The sequence below is a fragment of the Prenolepis imparis genome, unplaced genomic scaffold (assembly GCF_030444845.1).
Source record: "Prenolepis imparis isolate NDT839.2.m4 unplaced genomic scaffold, iyPreImpa1.0 SCAF_3, whole genome shotgun sequence".
Taxonomy (NCBI): domain Eukaryota; kingdom Metazoa; phylum Arthropoda; class Insecta; order Hymenoptera; family Formicidae; genus Prenolepis; species Prenolepis imparis.
The window spans coordinates 3,981,947-3,999,678 of record NW_028141161.1 but is presented as its reverse complement, the minus strand read 5'-3'; the positions used below and the strand labels follow the sequence as shown (position 1 = coordinate 3,999,678).

The following is a 17,732-nucleotide window of genomic DNA, read 5'->3' as shown; positions in this document are numbered from 1 at the left end:
ACTATTAATGTAAACACAACAACGAAATAGCAATAAAAGTTAATAAAAGTCGGATACAGTTGACAATGCGTAATGTTTCACAAAAAAATTCTTTTTTAAAATCATGTGCACAGCACTTCTTCTGTTCGTTAAAACTATTAATTATAAATCTTAATGTAAGCTGTTCTTACCTGTCAAGAAAAGCGTAGGATAAAAGAAATAAAAAGAAAAAGAAAAGAAATTCCGATTCTTATGTATATACAATAAATAACAATGTAATAAGTTTACAAATAAAATACAGTTTCAAATTGTAAAACGAAACTGAATAAATATATAAAGATTTTTTTCTCTGTGTTTTTATAGTCACATATTTAGATTACATCTCAATTAGATTATATAAATTATTCAAATGTATGAAATTGTATTGAAAAATAAAATGCTATTTATATATAAACTTTTTGTCATATAAAACTTTAAAATTATACCAATTATGCAATAGTCGTTGGAGAATTATTCTCAATATAATTCCACATAGTAGTTACATTGTAATTTGTAAATTTTGTTGTAGTATCCAATTGAATGACCATAACAAGATATGTTACTACCGCTCCAGCAATCTATAAGAAAATTTTATCAAGATAGATCTTGCATTATTAATATGTAAAATTAAATAAAAACTTTTGTAATATGAATTTTGTAATATCAATTTAAAAAATCAGCCTCAAATCTTGATCTTAACATATGTATATATTATCAAAGTCATAGCCCTAATATTTGAAAGATTTTAGTTGTCGCAAGTTATTTATTAAAAAATTTTAACAAGTAAAAGTCTATATATAGTAAAATAAGACAAATAAGGTAAGATGTGAATATAGAATAATATATAGAATATAACTAATGTGGCAGTAAATCAAAAAGTATTATAGAGCATTTCAAGCTATAACATGTTTTTGAACATTCTATATAAAAGTTTGTTTGTTTGCATAATTGTGTACATGTAGTATGCGTACTCTATAAAAATGTATAAATATTAAATTAAAGTAAATATTGATATTAGCGATCTCATCGATTTCAATGATCTTGGTATAATCAAGGACATCAGTCTGAGTAACTTTCAAAAGGTTTTAGCCGTCGCTCTTTTAAAGTTATTAACAATTAAATGATACGATAAGAACACATATTAAATGCGATAATCTGAACTTCTTCAAGCATAAACATTTTATATTTAAGTATTTAATTGTATATTTAAGTTAATATGTGGACAAGGGAAGAGGCGCGCTCCGCTCTAAAAAAAATTCTAATCTAACCCAAACCTAATTTCAATTAAAAATTAGAAATAGGTTTGGGTTAGGTTAGGTTAGCATTTGTTGAACTGGAAGTGCAAGGCGTGGGGCAGAACCTATCCATTTACTTTGCAATGACTGCCTAGACTATAATTTAACACTTATATAACATAAACGAAATATATAATCCTATTTATTGTTAATTTAGTTTGCAGCTGTATCCTTTTCTTTCTATTTTTTAATATAAAGTTGGTAATTCATGCGGAAATATATCTTCTTATGTTGTAAGCATCGGTCAATATCGATCACTATCTTTAATTGTTGATAACTTTAATTGTTGGTAACTTTAATTGCAGGGTACGTTGTAATAAACAACGAACGACGGCTAGAACTTTTTGCAAATTACTTAGAATTATGTATTTGACAACATATATTGAAGGCCATTGAAATCGATGAAATCGCTGCTAATATCATTACCTAAATTCATTGATAATCTTTATTCGAATTTTATTTTACACGAGTCTTCATTTATTAATAACTTTTTAATAAATAATAAGTAACGGATAAAATCTTTCAAATGCTACTCAGGACTATGGTTTTAATTGCATATGTCAAGGTTATTAAGAATAAGCTACTTGATATATTTATCAAAAATTTTACTTACAGAACATATAAGGGAAATATTGATTTCATACAGTCCAAAAGCAGTAAATGTCAAATCCTCGTTGATTAATTGAAGTGAAAAATGTATTACCTGAATGAGAGATAGAATTTATATGTAACAAGAAAATTCAACAGTTTTTGACATTTATTAAACTTGTATATACATATAAATAATCTTACTTTAGCCCGCAATGACTTATGTTGCAGAAAAACATTGTGCAAAATTATTCCCATTTGCTTAAACTGTAAACACACAATAGAATTATATATTATATATATATATATATATATATATATATATATATATTACATATATTTCTACATTTATTTAATACTCAACCTCATTTCTAGATCGCTGACAAACATAGCTAATGTATGAAAATCGAAAAACGTAGCATGATATAAAGATTATATGAAAAATTAAAATTTCAATATTGGTATTGTCTGTCTTGATGTTGTGATACATATCATGCAGAAGAAGAATTATAGCATTCAGGCATATGGCAGAAATGGTCAAAAGCTGCAGACCAAAATTTTTATTGATCTGGTAGTAAAAACATAATTTTTTATCAAGATTACCGGAAATAACTTCAATGAATAATATATTGTTTTTTATACTCATTATTATACAATATATGGTATATCCGGAAAGTAATGAGAATGAGATTGTTATACTCTTTAGGGCTTTTGCTCTAAGGAAGCCTTGGAAAGCGTAACAATCTCATTCTCATTACTATCTGGACACACCTCGTATAATGACTGATTATATTTTTATTAAAGTTACAATATAATCAATAAATTGCAGATAATTATATAAATACCTTTGTCACTAAAACATATAATCCATGATGAATATGCTGAATCAAACAGATCTTGGTGATTACAGTGCAACTGCATTTATTAAACATGTTTAAATTCGTTGTAAAGTCGATATAAGAAATCGATAGATTTTCCCTTGAATGTATCGCAATCTTGTTTAATTCGCGGAATCTTAAATATATATCGTTGACATAATGGGTAAATAATCCATCCATAAATAACAAGCAGATTATAGAATACCAAGATTGCAGAGAATAATATATCAATTGATATGAATTATTTGCGATTATATCGTAAGTATATTTCATTATGGTAAAAAATGCCACTATCATTGTGACAGCATCTTGCAGATACTCCGCGAAGAAGATATCCTTTTTCGAAATTTGTGCGCCATACGACCTGAAATATAAAATAATGAATACAACATGTTTTTTGTATGTAAATATACACAATAAGAGAATCTCTCTAAGACCGGTTATCATAATCCGATCTTATATTTAAGATTATCTTAAGTCTGGTCAGAGGTTGACTTAAGATCCCATTCAACCAATCAAGTTGCGTAGCATCTTAAGCTCGGACTTAAGACGATCTTAAATATAAGATCGGACTATGAATACTGGCTTATGACTCGTATTTCCATTTTTATACAATGTTACATTTATAGATATAAAATATAAAACATAAACATCTACAGAGTATACCAAAAATGTGGAAACCCCTTAATTTTATGAAAACTATGTATTTAAAAAAAAAAAATATTCCATACAAAAGTTGTAGTCTTTTAAGCAACCCATTAAATAGTATGATGAATCTTGAATAGCGTTGTCAAGATCATATAAAGATTATTTTAACATTTTTTAATAGGAATCTCCATTTTCTATAGCATTTTCTATAGCATATTCAGCAGGTAGCTTAACTTATAGAGTTTCCCGCCTTACCAAGCCTTACCGAGCGTTTTTTTCAAAACGCTATAATAAAATATTTTTATTAAGTACTTTATTAAGTACTTTTGTAATTTGCAATTAGCTGCTACATATTTTTTCTTAAAAAGAATTATGTGTTTTTTTATACTAATTGATTTCTCTCATTATTTTGTGCATAAAAGTATTGATGTAAGATAATTGAAAAATGAATATTTTACAAGATATTTTATAGTTTATGTAAAATTATGTCACATCAAAGTACAAAATATCATAAACTATTCACTTTTTGGTCATCCAACCCTTATAACTTTTTTGCCAAATATTGTAAGGAATTGATTTATATAAAAAAATTATAGTGATTCCATTTAAAAACATAAATTTGATCTTGAAATGACCCCTAAATTTGGCTTCTAAGTCAAGGTTAAGGTTATCATCAAATGCTCTACTTTGAATCCTACTACTTTTGTATTTAATAGTTTTTTTTATATCCCATTCTTTCCGAGATATTTTACCGGTTCGATACTTTTTCCTCACTCTGTATATAAATCTATTCTTCGCAATATTTGGCATAAAAAGTTATAAGAGTAAGATTACCGAAAAATGAATAGTTTATATTTTATACTTTAATTTAATATAATTTTACATAAACTGTATAATATTTTATTATAATTAATTTTTTGATGATTTTATTTCAATACTTTTATATAAAATAATGAGAAGAATCAATTGGTATAAAGAAAATACATAGTTGATTTTAAAAAAAAGAGTGTAATTTCGAAAGAGTATATAATTTGAAACTAACGGCTACATGTTTTTTTATCAGTGGCGTATTTTTATGGGGCAAGGGGAGAGGATAAAGATTGCTAAGCTTCAGCCTTTGATGAACCTCTGAAATTCGAGATATAACCGACTAGTTGTCAGCATTTTCACACTTATAGAAGAGTTATATTAAACAAATAGAACTACAGATTGCTTAATGTATAATTTTAGTTTAATGTAATCGCTTGAACCAGAGTTTCAGCTTTTCTTCCCACTCCAAAACAAAATCCTGAATACGCTGTTGTTTATGACATACACTATAAATTAGTACAAACATAGTAACAATATAAAACAATTAATAAAAAAACAAAATTTGGAAAATACAAAATAAATTTTACACAAATGACTAATTATTTAATCAAGAAAAATCCTTACTCAAACATAGAGTCTATGATGAACATCTCCTGATGAGGAAAAGCGAAGTGCTTCGGACGAAATAGAGATGTGCCCAGCATTGTCAATACTAATAGGATGTATAGAATGTATTCCAATGTTATCATGAACTTTCTGATAAGAAGTTCTTCACAATATTTGGTGCAAACATTATGCCAAGACATTTCACTTAACATAAAGAACAATACCATAAGTGTGAAACTGTATAATCTGCCCACATAACTCGACAAATTAATTCCCAGAAGACGCGAAGTGTTTTCGAGAAATTGGCCTGTAGAAGTCGGAAGTTGACACTTTTTTGAATCCATTAGAATTCTCTGAAAATGACTTCTTTGACAATTTTGAGAAAGTAGGAAATGTCAATCATACGATTAATGTTCACTAAATGTATTACTTATCCTAACATATTACAGAAACAATTGTGTTTATCACATCGAATATAGTATAACTATGCACGTATTAGAATTCATACTGATTCACTACAGACTGTCTATGATTTTATCATTACCTTTAATCAGAGTGCTTTATTGATCGCTAAAAGAAAGACATTTACTGTTACAAAAATAGTGCTAATACAGCATTTAGATTTATATAACACAATTATTTACATTGTTATAATATAACTTGGGCAAAAATTGTTTATTACTTATATAAATATATATATTATTGTATATAATTATATAAACATATGTATTATTGAAAATTATCTGAAGCATAACGAGATAATAAGTTGTAAATAATTGGTTATATTTTGCGATGCATTTTTAAATCAAATGCAATAGTCACGACATTAAACCGTCAAATAGGAATGAAATTTAATAGATAAATTTGCATGAATATGGAAACATATATTCAGTCGGCATGCTTCGACTCTACATATTCGCGCATCATGACTGTTCGTTGTCCGGCAACGCTATTTCAAAGCAAATAGAGGGAACGTTCAATATTTAATAACTTGACATGTGACAGAAAATACATATATCATACATACATATGTTAAGAAGAGTGATTATATGTCAAATGATATAATAAAGTGTGTGAGTAGAAGATAAATATAATATATTAATTAAATAGTATACTTGTATGAACATATATACAGGATGTTACAAAGATCGCCCACTAACAAGTAAACCTCGGGGAACGTCAGTCGCCGATTTTTTTCAAATTTTTTACAGTTATTTCTCATGTCAGAATATGAAGAAATCTGTCATTGTTTTTAGCTCCAATTAATATTTTTATTTCATTAAAAAATTTTTTTACTTTTGCGCAAATATACAACTTTGCACATGTTTAAAACATTTCTTATTATTTAGAAATAAATCTATCCAATTTTTTGAAACTCGGCACACATATAGCACAAATAATAGTTTATCTGTTTTCTTCCTATAGCATTAAGCAGTTTTGGGGATAGTAACTACCCTTTGAAACTCTTCTTCCCTATTTTCATATAAGTGGCTCTGTAAAGGAAAGTTGAAAAAAAACATATAATGTGCAGGTTTTGAGGTCGCCAATTATGAAGCAAAAATTCATTTTGCAACATTCAAATTGGTGGACGACATTGTTAAGAAATTTAATAAATCAACTTGTAAAAAACTTTTTTCAGAAAATTAAATCTCAATCAAGAAAGAGAAATTGAGTACATTTGTGTGTGCCAATAATTCTTGTAAACTTAAAAATTGATATCTACTTTTTATTTATTTTTTATTTTTTTATTGTAGGCAATTATATTATTTTATTGCGGGCCACGCGTGTCCTGACAGCGATGCGCGCGATCATTTGCGCATGATCGAATGATTTGCTTTCCGCGTCGACGACAAGTCGATATCGAGCGATAGAGTCTAGAAGGATCAGCCGACACAATAACAGCTGATTTCTGTTTACGCGAGTTCTCCTTGACCTACTTATCGCGGCCTATATTCTGTACATATATCTTTAGCTATCCTGTATTAAATCGACGTATTATATTAAATCCTGACTTATTTTATTTTGACGTCTTTTCTATTGAATAATTTATCGTATTGATTCGGCAGTGAATATTTAATCTCGGCCCACATTATATATTTTTAAATATATTTTTTAATATTTTCTAAACTTTGTTTTTATATTTTTATATATTTTTTATAATTTTTTTGTTTTTGTCCATATTTTTTATCATTTTTTTCTTATAATCGTACTAATTAAAAAAATATATTAACTATTTAATTGTATATACAACAATATATAGAATACAACAATATTATTCGACACAATATTCACAGATATGTACAGATTGAACAATGACGTCCGCCAATTTGAATATTGCAAAATAAATTTCTGATCTATAATCGGCGACCCCAAAACCTGCACATCATATATTTTTTTTCAACCTTTCTTTACAGATCCACTTATATATAAATAGAAAAGAAGGATTTCGAAGAGTAGTTACTACCCTCAAAACTGCTTAATGCTATAGAAAGAAAACATAAACTATTATTTGATGTTTTATATGTGTGTCGAGTTTTAAAAAATCGGATATACATTTATTCTTATAAAGTAAGAAATGTTTAAACATATGTAAAATCGTGTATTTGCGCAAAATTAAAAAATTTCAAAAAAAAAATAAAAAAATCAATTTGAGCTAAAAATATTGACAGATTTCTTCATATTTTGACATGAGAAACAACTGCAAAAAATATGAAAAAAATCGGCGTCTGACGTTTCCCGAGGTTTACTTGTAAGTATATAATGTTATTCCTTACCAAAAAATAAGTCAAAAAGTTCTGAATAATTTTTTTCTACAATACTTAATAAAGGAGTAATTATTAAGTAAAGTCAAACCAAACAGTGCCAAGTAGTGTGTATTTAATCAATGTCCCAAAAGTGAAACGGTCGAATATCTCATAAACAATGGCCCGTATTATGAACTCGCATCTATCTCTAGATGTACCTCTAAAGTTAGAGGCGCCTTTAAAGTTAGAGGCGCAGATAAATGTACATCTAAAATCAATCATATATTTATCGCACATTTAGAGCTTACATCTATCTCTTAGATGTGTCTCTAAAGTTAGAGGCGCAGATAAACTGACTTTAGTCATACATTCATCTGCGTCTCTAACTTTAGAGGCACGTATCTATCTCTTAGAAGTGCCTCTAAAGTTAGAGACGCAAATAAATGTACCCAAGGGCACATTTATCGAGAGTAGCATAAATGTGCTATAAATGTGGTACAAAATAGGTTTTTTAGGCGATTTCCTCTAGATGCGCCGCTAAATGTACGCTCATAATACCGCCACATTTATCGTGACACATTTAGAGACATCTAGAGATAGATGTGTGCTCATAATATCGCCACAATTATCGTGGTACGTTTAGAGGTACATCTAGAGATAGATGTGAGCTCATAATACGGGCCTCTCTAACTTTAGAGACATCTGTAATTTTAGAGGTACATCTAGAGATAAATGTGAGCTCATAATACGGGCCTCTCTAACTTTAGAGGCACCTCTAACTTTAGAGGTACATCTAAAGATAAATGTGAGCTCATAATACGGGCCAATGAATTTTAGAAAAACATATTTCCAACAAAAATTATAAAACTTAAAAATATCTATTTACAGACCTTATCACTTTGATTTTATTGAATAGCTAAGGTCAGGCTAAGACCTTGGGTGGCAAGATCATCTTGAATTTTTTAAATGGAACCACCATTAATATCTGAATATTGTATATAGACATTAGCTACCGATTATAACGAGGGGGGTCTGATCATTGAAATCTGAATATATAGACGGAGCCTTTTGAGAGGTGTATATTATGATTTTTGCGGTAAGGGACGGGGAGTACATGAACTTCGGTCAGTTCCGTCAACTGCCGTCAACGTGATTGGTTAACCACGTTGACGGAACCATAGAGATATAAGAATAGCTTTGACTATAGAAATATGGACTGCCAGTCCCCCACTTTCCCTATAAGATTTCTCTGCATCGCAATGAATCCAACATTTTCGAGATTTAAGCCCCGCTCCATCGACCAAAGACCAGGAAATTTGAATAAATAAACTGCATTTTTTAAAATCCACAATTATATTTTCTAGTTTTCAGTTACAAAATAATGTAAAAAAATTAAAAATTATACTTTTTAATATACTAGAGCACTATAAGCGCGCGCGTACAAATGCATACAAAAAATATGTATTTAAATATAAAATTTGAACATAACATATAGTAAGTATATAATAGTAGTATAAATTATAAAAACATAAATAACTTGTATAATTATTTGCATATACATTTAAAATTTGAACATAATAATAAATGGTAAGTAATAATATAAATTTATAGAGCATAAATAACTTGTATAGGATGTTAAAAAGTGTCGCATACTATTCGGAAGTAATATTTATTCGCGATACGCGACGAATAATATTAACGTGATGCGCGACGAAAAGAATTCGATAATTCAATGTAGATACGAAATAAAGTATATTTCACAACACATTTATCAGTTTATTACAAGCGTAATTAAACTATAAATATTTACAACGAATAACTCTCGCGATTACACAGAAACTTCTCGAGCGAAAAGAAAATAATATTAAACGAAGCACGTCGGAAGCAAATTCAAACGAACGATACACACTCTACGAAAATAAAAGATATTGTTGTTTATAGCAACCGAATTCAGTGCATTCCGAGCTGCGCTCGCCGTGATAATACATGGCAATTATGAGCTGCGCTAACTTCATTGATACGCGGCAAATGTATCGCGCTATATTCAATTCTGAACATTCCGCCCGCTTCGCCTAAAGCACTCGGCGAAATTTTATATTAGGCTGTGTACAGTTACGGGTGTTTCATTAGCACGTGGTGAATCAATGTATGTGGCTGATCAGTAAGTTTCGTGATCGCGAGTGTTAAATAGTAAGACTGTGCAAAATGTGTTATCAAGGACTATGAATAAGCTTGGCTTAAGTATTAGGCCGCCCGCCTTAATCTATCGCAATCACAAGTGATAATCAATAACAAGGTACAAAATAATCTACTTATTAACGTATTGTGTAGCTAAATACAAATACTTGAGAATAGAAGAGGAAAAGGTAAGAATTAATATTTTTAGAATACGGTGTAAAACATAACTTGTAATGTTATTAATATTATGAAAATTATTTCAGTAAAGAAAATTTCAGAAACTTCTCGCAGAGAAAAGGAATAAAATTACATTTCTTTGAGAAAATCACTGTTCACGCGCTTACGCTCTTGGTGAATCATCTGCTTCTGAATCAGCGATCGGGAGAAGAATAAGTTTCACAATTGGCCTAGTAAATTCTGAAGTAGCTGTTCGGACGGTGACAACACGTATTTGACCATCTTGACCAGGATGAACACGGACGATCCGCGCTAAAGGCCATTTCGTCGGTGAAGTTATCTCACTGCGGATGAGACACAGTCGGCCGACGTCGAAACCTGATTCCTTATTCCACCACTTCGGACGATGAATCAAAGAATGCAGATATTCACGAGACCAGCGCTCCCAGAAGTGGTCCCGCATTTTCTGAAGGAGCTGCCATCGTGACAGTCGGTTTGTCGGTTGCTCTAACAGTGACGGCTCAGGTATTGCAGTTAGGGCTGATCCTATTAAAAAATCTCCTGGAGTGAGAGCAGTAAAGTCTTCCGGATCATCGGAAAGAGCCTGAAGTGGTCTGGAATTCAGGCAAGCTTCGACCTGAGTGAGAAACGTGCTCATCTCCTCGTACGTTAATGTGGTTTCGCCCACCACTCTTCGTAAATGGTGTTTGAGCGATTTTACGGCAGCTTCCCAAATACCGCCAAAATGAGGTGCTGATGGTGGATTAAATCGCCATTGTATTTGTTCAGTAGCTAACTGTCCGATGATCGCCTGAAGTGTTTTACTGCTGGATGTGAAGAGAGCCCGAAGTTGAGCGTTCGCTCCCGCAAAATTGGTACCGCAGTCACTATGAAGGGTACTGCATATTCCACGACGAGCTGTAAATCTCCGCAATGCTGCTAGGAACGCTTCGGATGTGTAGTCTGAAACTACTTCTAAATGTATAGCCCTTGTCGACAGGCAGACGAAAACAACGATAAAGGCTTTGTGTGCTCGATTGCCTCACCCCTTCGAAGTTCGCATCCAGATAGATCCGGCGTAATCCACACCAGTAAGAAGAAAGGACCTTGATGGCGTTACCCGCTCAGGAGGTAAATTGCCCATGAGTTGCTGTGGAATCGTAGCTGGCCATCGCACGCAGGTCACGCACCGGAGGATATGCTGTTTGACGATGACTCGTCCTCGAGGGATCCAATAGCGCTGACGAATCATCCCCAGAGTCAATTGAGCTCCGCCATGCAACGAACGTCGATGACATGCCTTAACAATTAATCGGGTAAACGATGATTCGCTAGGCAAAAGTACAGGGTGGCGTTCATCATAGGCGAGGACAGCATGTTTTAGACGACCACCAACTCGAAGAAGGCCTTGAGGATCTATAAAGGGATTTAAACGAGTAAGTGTATTAGATTTTGATAATGTGAGACCCTGTTTAATCGTCTTCAATTCGTTCTTGAATTTTAGAGATTGAATCCTTCGAATCCACATCAGACGGGCGTCTTCTAATTCGATTGTCGATAGGACGCCGACAGGAGAAACAGCTGTGTCGCAAATGACTGCATTCTTGCGTAACCGAAGCCAACGTCGACACCACGCGGTAACACGCAGCAAACGATTAAGTGAAGAGAAGCGTCGCAGTTCATCAGGTTCTTCTAACGACAGTGACTTGGCTGTTGTGACGTGGATCTTGACTCTCGCTTCCGGCAGTTCCTCGTTATCTTTTGGTCCATTTGAAGATGGCCATGTTGATTGCTCGTCTTTAAGCCAAGGAGGTCCCCACCACCAGAGCTGATGTTTTACGAGCTCTTTAGGAGATAGACCTCGTGAAGCACAATCAGCTGGATTGTCCTTGCTTGGAACGTGGTGCACAACGCTTGGCACAACGCTTCCGGCACCGTGTTTTGGATCTCAGACACGCGATTAGCGACGTATGTACGCCACCGAGTCGGATGTCCTTGGATCCATCCCAGGGTAACAGTCGAATCTGACCATAAATACAACGGTGCCTTCATGAATCCAAGCGTCGTGCGTACGTGAGAGGCTAGTCGAGCGAGGAGTGAAGCTGCACAGAGTTCGAGACGAGGTAAAGTTATTTGTTTAAGTGGTGCAACCTTGGTTTTTGAAGTGACTAAGCGTGTAATCCATTCTCCATTCTGCGTTGTCCGCAGGTAGATGACGGCGGCGTAAGCTCTCTTAGAAGCGTCGGCGAATCCGTGGATCTCCACTCCTCCCCCCTGTTCGAATGAACCGATCCAACGAGGAATTCGGATTTCTTCCAGCAAAGGAAGCTCAGACTGGAAATTTAGCCATTGACGACTGGATATTTCATCGAGGGGAGTATCCCATTCCAGGTTCTTCAACCAAGTTGATTGAAAGGCAATCTTGGCGCTCACAATAACTGGTGCCAACCAACCGAGAGGGTCAAAAAGTTTTGCGGTGAGGGAAAGTACCGACCGCTTTGTAATAGTCTCCAACGAAAGTTTGCTAATGGAGAATGAGAAGCTTCACTTGGATGCTACTGTAATCCAAGGGTAGCATGCGACTCGTGTGGTCGCCAAGCACGAAGTTCGCGCTGCATCCGATGATCTACTGGGATGTCGGCTAGAAGAGCGAGATCATTTGCTGACCATTTCCTTAAAGGGAAGCCGCCCGCCATGCAGAGTCCTATAAGTTGACGCTGGAGTTCCAGAGCTTCCGAAAGTGTTGTAGCACCCGTTAGAACATCGTCCATGTAGACGTCACGCCGAAGAACTGCTGCTGCATCAGGAAACTGTTCTTCTTCGTCTTTGGCGAGCTGACGAAGAATGCGCATGGCTAAAAATGGCGCACATGCGAGACCGTAAGTAACTGTAGTTAAACGGTACTCATTATATTGCTTCTGCCCTGGATAACGCCAAATTATTCTTTGTAGGTCTTGATCATTTGGGTGAACTAAAATTTGGCGGAACATCTTCACAACATCTGTCATGAAGACGTATTGATATTGACGCCATCGCAAAAGAACGTCGGGGAGAAATGGCAGCAGACTCTGGCCTATCATGAGACATCCATTAAGTGACTCGCCGGAAGGAATCGTTGTAGAGCCGTTAAAAACGACGCGCAGTTTCGTCGTACTAGCTTCCCGCATTACACCGTGATGAGGAAGATAGCTGACTCGCTTTTCCGGAGTTTGTGACGCTATTTTCATATGACCCAGATCTTCGTATTGTCGCAAGAATTCCTCGTAGAGTAGTTGAAGACGAGGCTCGCGTTGAAATCTTCTCTCCATACTGGAAAGAACTCGTAAAGCGGAGCGACGGGTAGCGGAAAGATCTGGCAGTGGATTGATTAGCGGAAGTCGAACAATATATCGTCCTTCCGCATTCCTAACGTGAGTCTTGAGAAAAAAATCCTCGCATTCCTGATCCTCGGGATTGATTGGAGTATTGGTAGAAAGTTCCTCTTGCGACCAGAAACGACGTACGATTGCTGATAGATCCTCCTCGATCCGACACTGGTGAGTATAAACATCATGTTGCTTGATCATGGGTTTTACTGCATCTGATAATATCCATCCTAATGCAGTCTTCTGCGCCACAGGTTCGTGAAGTGAACCCTTTCGAAGACCCGGTTCAAGAATAAAAGCGTAGACATCAGCTCCAAGGATTATATCTATTGGATCAGCTGCCTGGAAGTCTGGATCTGCTAATTCTAATCCGTCAATGTGAGACCACGTAGCGATGTTTACACGAATACCGCCACCGTAGAGTGTAAGACGAGGGAGGACTAGAGCCGACACTGATATCTGAGATCCTCCCCCCAATGCAGAAATTCGGAGTGAAACTTGACCGCGTGCGTTACCAGTCCTTTTGCCACCGATACCGAAAACAGCGACCGAAGTAAACGTTCGAGTGAGTTGTAGTCTTTGTGCTAAGGACTCCGAGATGAGGGATGATTCGGATCCTTGATCAATTAGTGCGCGCGTGGAATGAATAACACCGAAACGATCGGTCACACGAACACGAGCGGTAGCGAGAAGTACGATTGACTGCGTTTTATTCGATTGAATCGGTTGATTCGCGACGTGTGAGGTTTTAGCGACCTCGCTTGACTGATACGCGTCGTGCAATGTTGTGTGATGACGCGCGCGACACGACGTACACGTCTTCTTTGAGGAGCACTCACTTACCTTGTGCTTGCCGAGGCAGTTGAGGCACAAGTTATTATCCTCGATATGCTGCTTTCTCTCTCCGGCAGGCTTCTCTTGATAGACGTCGCAGAACATTATGTAGTGATTCTTCCGGCACAGAGAACAACGACTACGTTTATTTTCCTGTTTGCGCATGTGCAGAGCGCGCGTTTGAAGAGAAGACTCCGCATTTGTCTTGGCGTGACTTGCTTCCTGCCTTATAGGTTGCAGCGATTCAAGGGTGTGTAATCGTCGATCGAGGAAACGTAACAGCTCTTCGTATGATGGTGGATCTGATTTCTCACCAAGGTCAGTTTCCCATTCACGACGTGATCGAATATCGAGTAATTCGACTACGAGATGTACGAAGAGATCTTCTCCACGGATGATCGGACGTCCGATGCTTTCGAGAGATCCAACAATACTTCTCACACTGTGATACAGCTTTCGTAATTCAACAGCAGACTCATGTTTTAACTTCTGCAGTAAAGTAAATTGAGAAAGATAAGAGCGCATTAGCAACCGTTTATTTTCATAAAAATCGGTAAGGACTTTCCATGCTCGCTGAAAATTCTCGTCCGTCGTTGGTAAATCACGAACTAATAATTCGGCTTCTCCTTTTAGACAGGATTTTAGATAATGTAATTTTTCGACCTTTGATGTGGAAGTATCCTTCCCGATTATGGAGCTGAAAAGATCGCGGAATGACGGCCAATCTTGATACCGGCCCGAAAAATGCGGCAACTGAATGCGAGATAACGTTGATCTTGGAGGAAGACTGGGAACAGGAGCAGGAGGAGGAGGCGGAGGAGGCATGACTACTGCTGCAGCAATTAATTCTTGATTCTTCAGCGCACGAAGAGTATCCAATAACAAACCTCTTTGAGTAAGATATGCTTCTTCCGTTTTTGATAAGAAATTCCCAGTATTGTATTCGTGTTTAGATAAAGCTTCCCAGAACTGCGTGATTAGCTTGTCATGTTGAGACTCAAACTTTTTCCAATTATTCTCGAGAGCTTGTAGACGTGCTTCGATTAATCCCACAGTAATATTAGCTTCATTGATTTGCTTGAGATATTCGGAGCAACGAGAAATCCTAATATTTAATTCGAACTGCGAACGTAGAATTCCTTCTCCTTCTTTACTGCTCATTTTGATGTTCCAGATGATATTATCACTCGGAGGATGAAAGCACTACCGAAAGATCTTCACTCGCGGAAACTGGATAGCGAGATCCGGTTCGAAGGACCAAATATTCGGAAGTAATATTTATTCGCGGACGCGATACGCGGCGAATAATATTAACGCGATGCGCGACGAAAAGAATTCGATAATTCAATGTAGATACGAAATAAAGTATATTTCACAACACATTTATCAGTTTATTACAAGCGTAATTAAACTATAAATATTTACAACGAATAACTCTCGCGATTACACAGAAACTTCTCGAGCGAAAAGAAAATAATATAAGACGAAGCACGTCGGAAGCAAATTCAAACGAACGATACACACTCTACAAAAATAAAAGATATTATTGTTTATAGCAATCGAATTCAGTGCATTCCGAGCTGCGCTCGCCGTGATAATACATGGCAATTATGAGCTGCGCTAACTTCATTGATACGCGGCAAATGTATCGCGCTATATTCAATTCTGAACACATACGCTCAACGCTATTCGATAGAGAATAAAAATTAAAAAAAAAATGTCTAATACTATTTTTCGATGCGATGAATAGTTTCGCTGCAATTAATTATTGTAATTAGTCAATCAGCACGGAGCTACAAGAGGAAACAAACGATGGAACGCGCGAAGTGGGAAAGAATTTTCCGAAAAAATTATTTGAAGAGAAACAACTTGCTCAAGTACGAATTTTGCCTCATAAAATTTATTTTAGGTATCATTTTTTAAATTCAGACAAGGTGAAATTATTTATCGCATCAAAAAATAATATTAGACATTTTTTCTTAGATTTTCATTCTCTATCAAATGGTGTTGAGCGTATGCAACACTTTTTTAACATCTTGTATAATTATATGCAGATACGTTTACTGACCACTAAGAATAATTGGTTTTGTTAAATTATGTCTAAGAAATGTGAATTGTGTTGTCTCAATGTAAATTGTTTGCCATAATAAAATAATTTAATTTTTAAAATTAATTGAAAAATTAATTTTATAATTAATTTTATTATAGCAAGATATTTGGAAAACAGACAATTTATTTGATAGCGTCTAAAAATTAAATATAATGATAATTTAAATGTACTAACAGTCGTTATTCGATCAATAATAAAATCGAAAAAACTTTGATATAAAAATATAAATTCGGGTACAAAGGGTTCTTACTGGTTTATTAGAACTTACTAGTCCTTTATACCCGAATTTGTATTTTTATATCAGAGTTTTTTCGATTTTATTATTTTAGAAGAATTCTTATTCCTAATATTTAATATTTATTCCTAATATTTTCTCTATTGTGCGCAGGCCTAGTGAACTGTTTGGCAGACGCTTGAACAATCACAAGTCGACAGTGTCCCTTCAGTTCCCGCATTACTCAATTGGTCGATGGTGGCGCTACACATCTTGGCTACAAGCTGAAATTAGCTACTGGCAGTCCATATTTCTATAGTCAAAGGACGGAACTGCCTGAGTTTATATACTCCTCCCTCATCGCAAATATCAGACGTCCCCTCATCCTAATCGGTAGCTAATGCTCCGTCTATATATTTAGATGTCAATGAGAACCACCATATTTTTTTATATAAATCGATTCCTTGCAATATTTTTTGCATAAAAAATTATAAGGATAGGATGACCAAAATATAAATAGTTTAAAAGATATTTACAAAATACTTTAAGGTGACAGAATTAATTTTAGCATATTGTTTAATTTAGCAGCGACAAATTTATTTGATTAAAATTTTTTTATTGTTTTATATGTATTGTTTTATTTATTTATTAATTTTTTTTGTTTTTTAATTTTTAATTTTTGCATAAAATTTTAATTTTTAATTTTTCTATTACTTTTTTATGTTTTTTTTTTTTGTATTATCTTCTTTTTATTATTACAATTCTACATGAATTTGTATTTTCAACGTGAAGGAAGGTTTATAATTATATGATTCTATATGGATTTGCAAATTTTTCACTAGTACAAGTTTCTACTTTTATTTGGCGCAATTGTTTTAATATCATTACAATACCTTGACATTTTTGTCGTTGTCTCTTATGTTCTTCAAGATTCTCGTTCAAATTGTGATCCATATATAAAATATTCTTATAGCGAGAAAGCAGAAAATTCATAAATGCAATGTTAAATCAAGACTTGATACTTCAGAGAGTTCAAATCGTAATCAATATAATATGAAGCATTCTTATAACAAGTCGATGCAGAAGTATTCAAAGAATCGTTTTACGTTAAATTAAATTTCGTCAAATATTATAGAGCATTCTTATCTAGCTAGATGCTGAAATTAAAATCTAAAAAACGAAAACATGTTTATAATGATGAAAATTCTGATAATAGTGGCAGAAATATGCAGATTTATATGCAAAATGTTAACACTATAACTACAGT

At 34.2% G+C, this 17,732-nt stretch overlaps 3 protein-coding genes across 3 annotated transcripts; all 3 read right to left on the bottom strand.

Annotated features, from left to right (window-relative positions):
• Window positions 1-467: 467 nt before the first annotated feature.
• On the bottom strand, window positions 468-5,242 carry LOC145934292 (uncharacterized). The gene is made up of 6 exons (XM_083034654.1): window positions 4,862-5,242; window positions 2,747-3,143; window positions 2,266-2,469; window positions 2,106-2,168; window positions 1,927-2,016; window positions 468-596 (listed from the first exon to the last, which is right to left on the bottom strand). The coding sequence occupies exons 1-6, from the start codon at window positions 5,185-5,187 to the stop codon at window positions 468-470; spliced, it is 1,209 nt and encodes a 402-aa protein (XP_082890780.1). The 5' UTR covers window positions 5,188-5,242.
• A 4,863-nt stretch (window positions 5,243-10,105) lies between these two features.
• LOC145934291 (uncharacterized) lies at window positions 10,106-11,994 on the bottom strand. Its single transcript, XM_083034652.1, has 3 exons — window positions 11,815-11,994; window positions 10,989-11,770; window positions 10,106-10,931 (listed from the first exon to the last, which is right to left on the bottom strand). Exons 1-3 carry the CDS (start codon window positions 11,992-11,994, stop codon window positions 10,106-10,108), a joined length of 1,788 nt encoding a protein of 595 aa, XP_082890778.1.
• A 503-nt stretch (window positions 11,995-12,497) lies between these two features.
• Window positions 12,498-15,302, bottom strand: LOC145934290 (uncharacterized). Its single transcript, XM_083034651.1, has one exon. It carries the CDS (start codon window positions 15,300-15,302, stop codon window positions 12,498-12,500), a length of 2,805 nt encoding a protein of 934 aa, XP_082890777.1.
• Between the last annotated feature and the right edge of the window lie 2,430 nt (window positions 15,303-17,732).

What these genes read in the sequence shown, in the direction of transcription:
- LOC145934290 (XM_083034651.1), bottom strand. Translation starts at nt 15,302, where the DNA reads ATGAGCAGTAAAGAAGGAGAAGGAATTCTACGTTCGCAGTTCGAATTA.
- LOC145934291 (XM_083034652.1), bottom strand. Translation starts at nt 11,994, where the DNA reads ATGAAGGCACCGTTGTATTTATGGTCAGATTCGACTGTTACCCTGGGA. An exon ending in CAAGGACAATCCAGCTGATT is followed by an intron (nt 11,771 to 11,814) that starts GTGCTTCACGAG and finishes GTAAAACATCAG; the next exon opens with CTCTGGTGGTGGGGACCTCC. An exon ending in TGGATGCGAACTTCGAAGGG is followed by an intron (nt 10,932 to 10,988) that starts GTGAGGCAATCG and finishes CCTGTCGACAAG; the next exon opens with GGCTATACATTTAGAAGTAG.
- LOC145934292 (XM_083034654.1), bottom strand. Translation starts at nt 5,187, where the DNA reads ATGGATTCAAAAAAGTGTCAACTTCCGACTTCTACAGGCCAATTTCTC. An exon ending in GTCAGCGATCTAGAAATGAG is followed by an intron (nt 2,169 to 2,265) that starts GTTGAGTATTAA and finishes GTGTGTTTACAG; the next exon opens with TTTAAGCAAATGGGAATAAT. An exon ending in ATAAGTCATTGCGGGCTAAA is followed by an intron (nt 2,017 to 2,105) that starts GTAAGATTATTT and finishes TCTCTCATTCAG; the next exon opens with GTAATACATTTTTCACTTCA.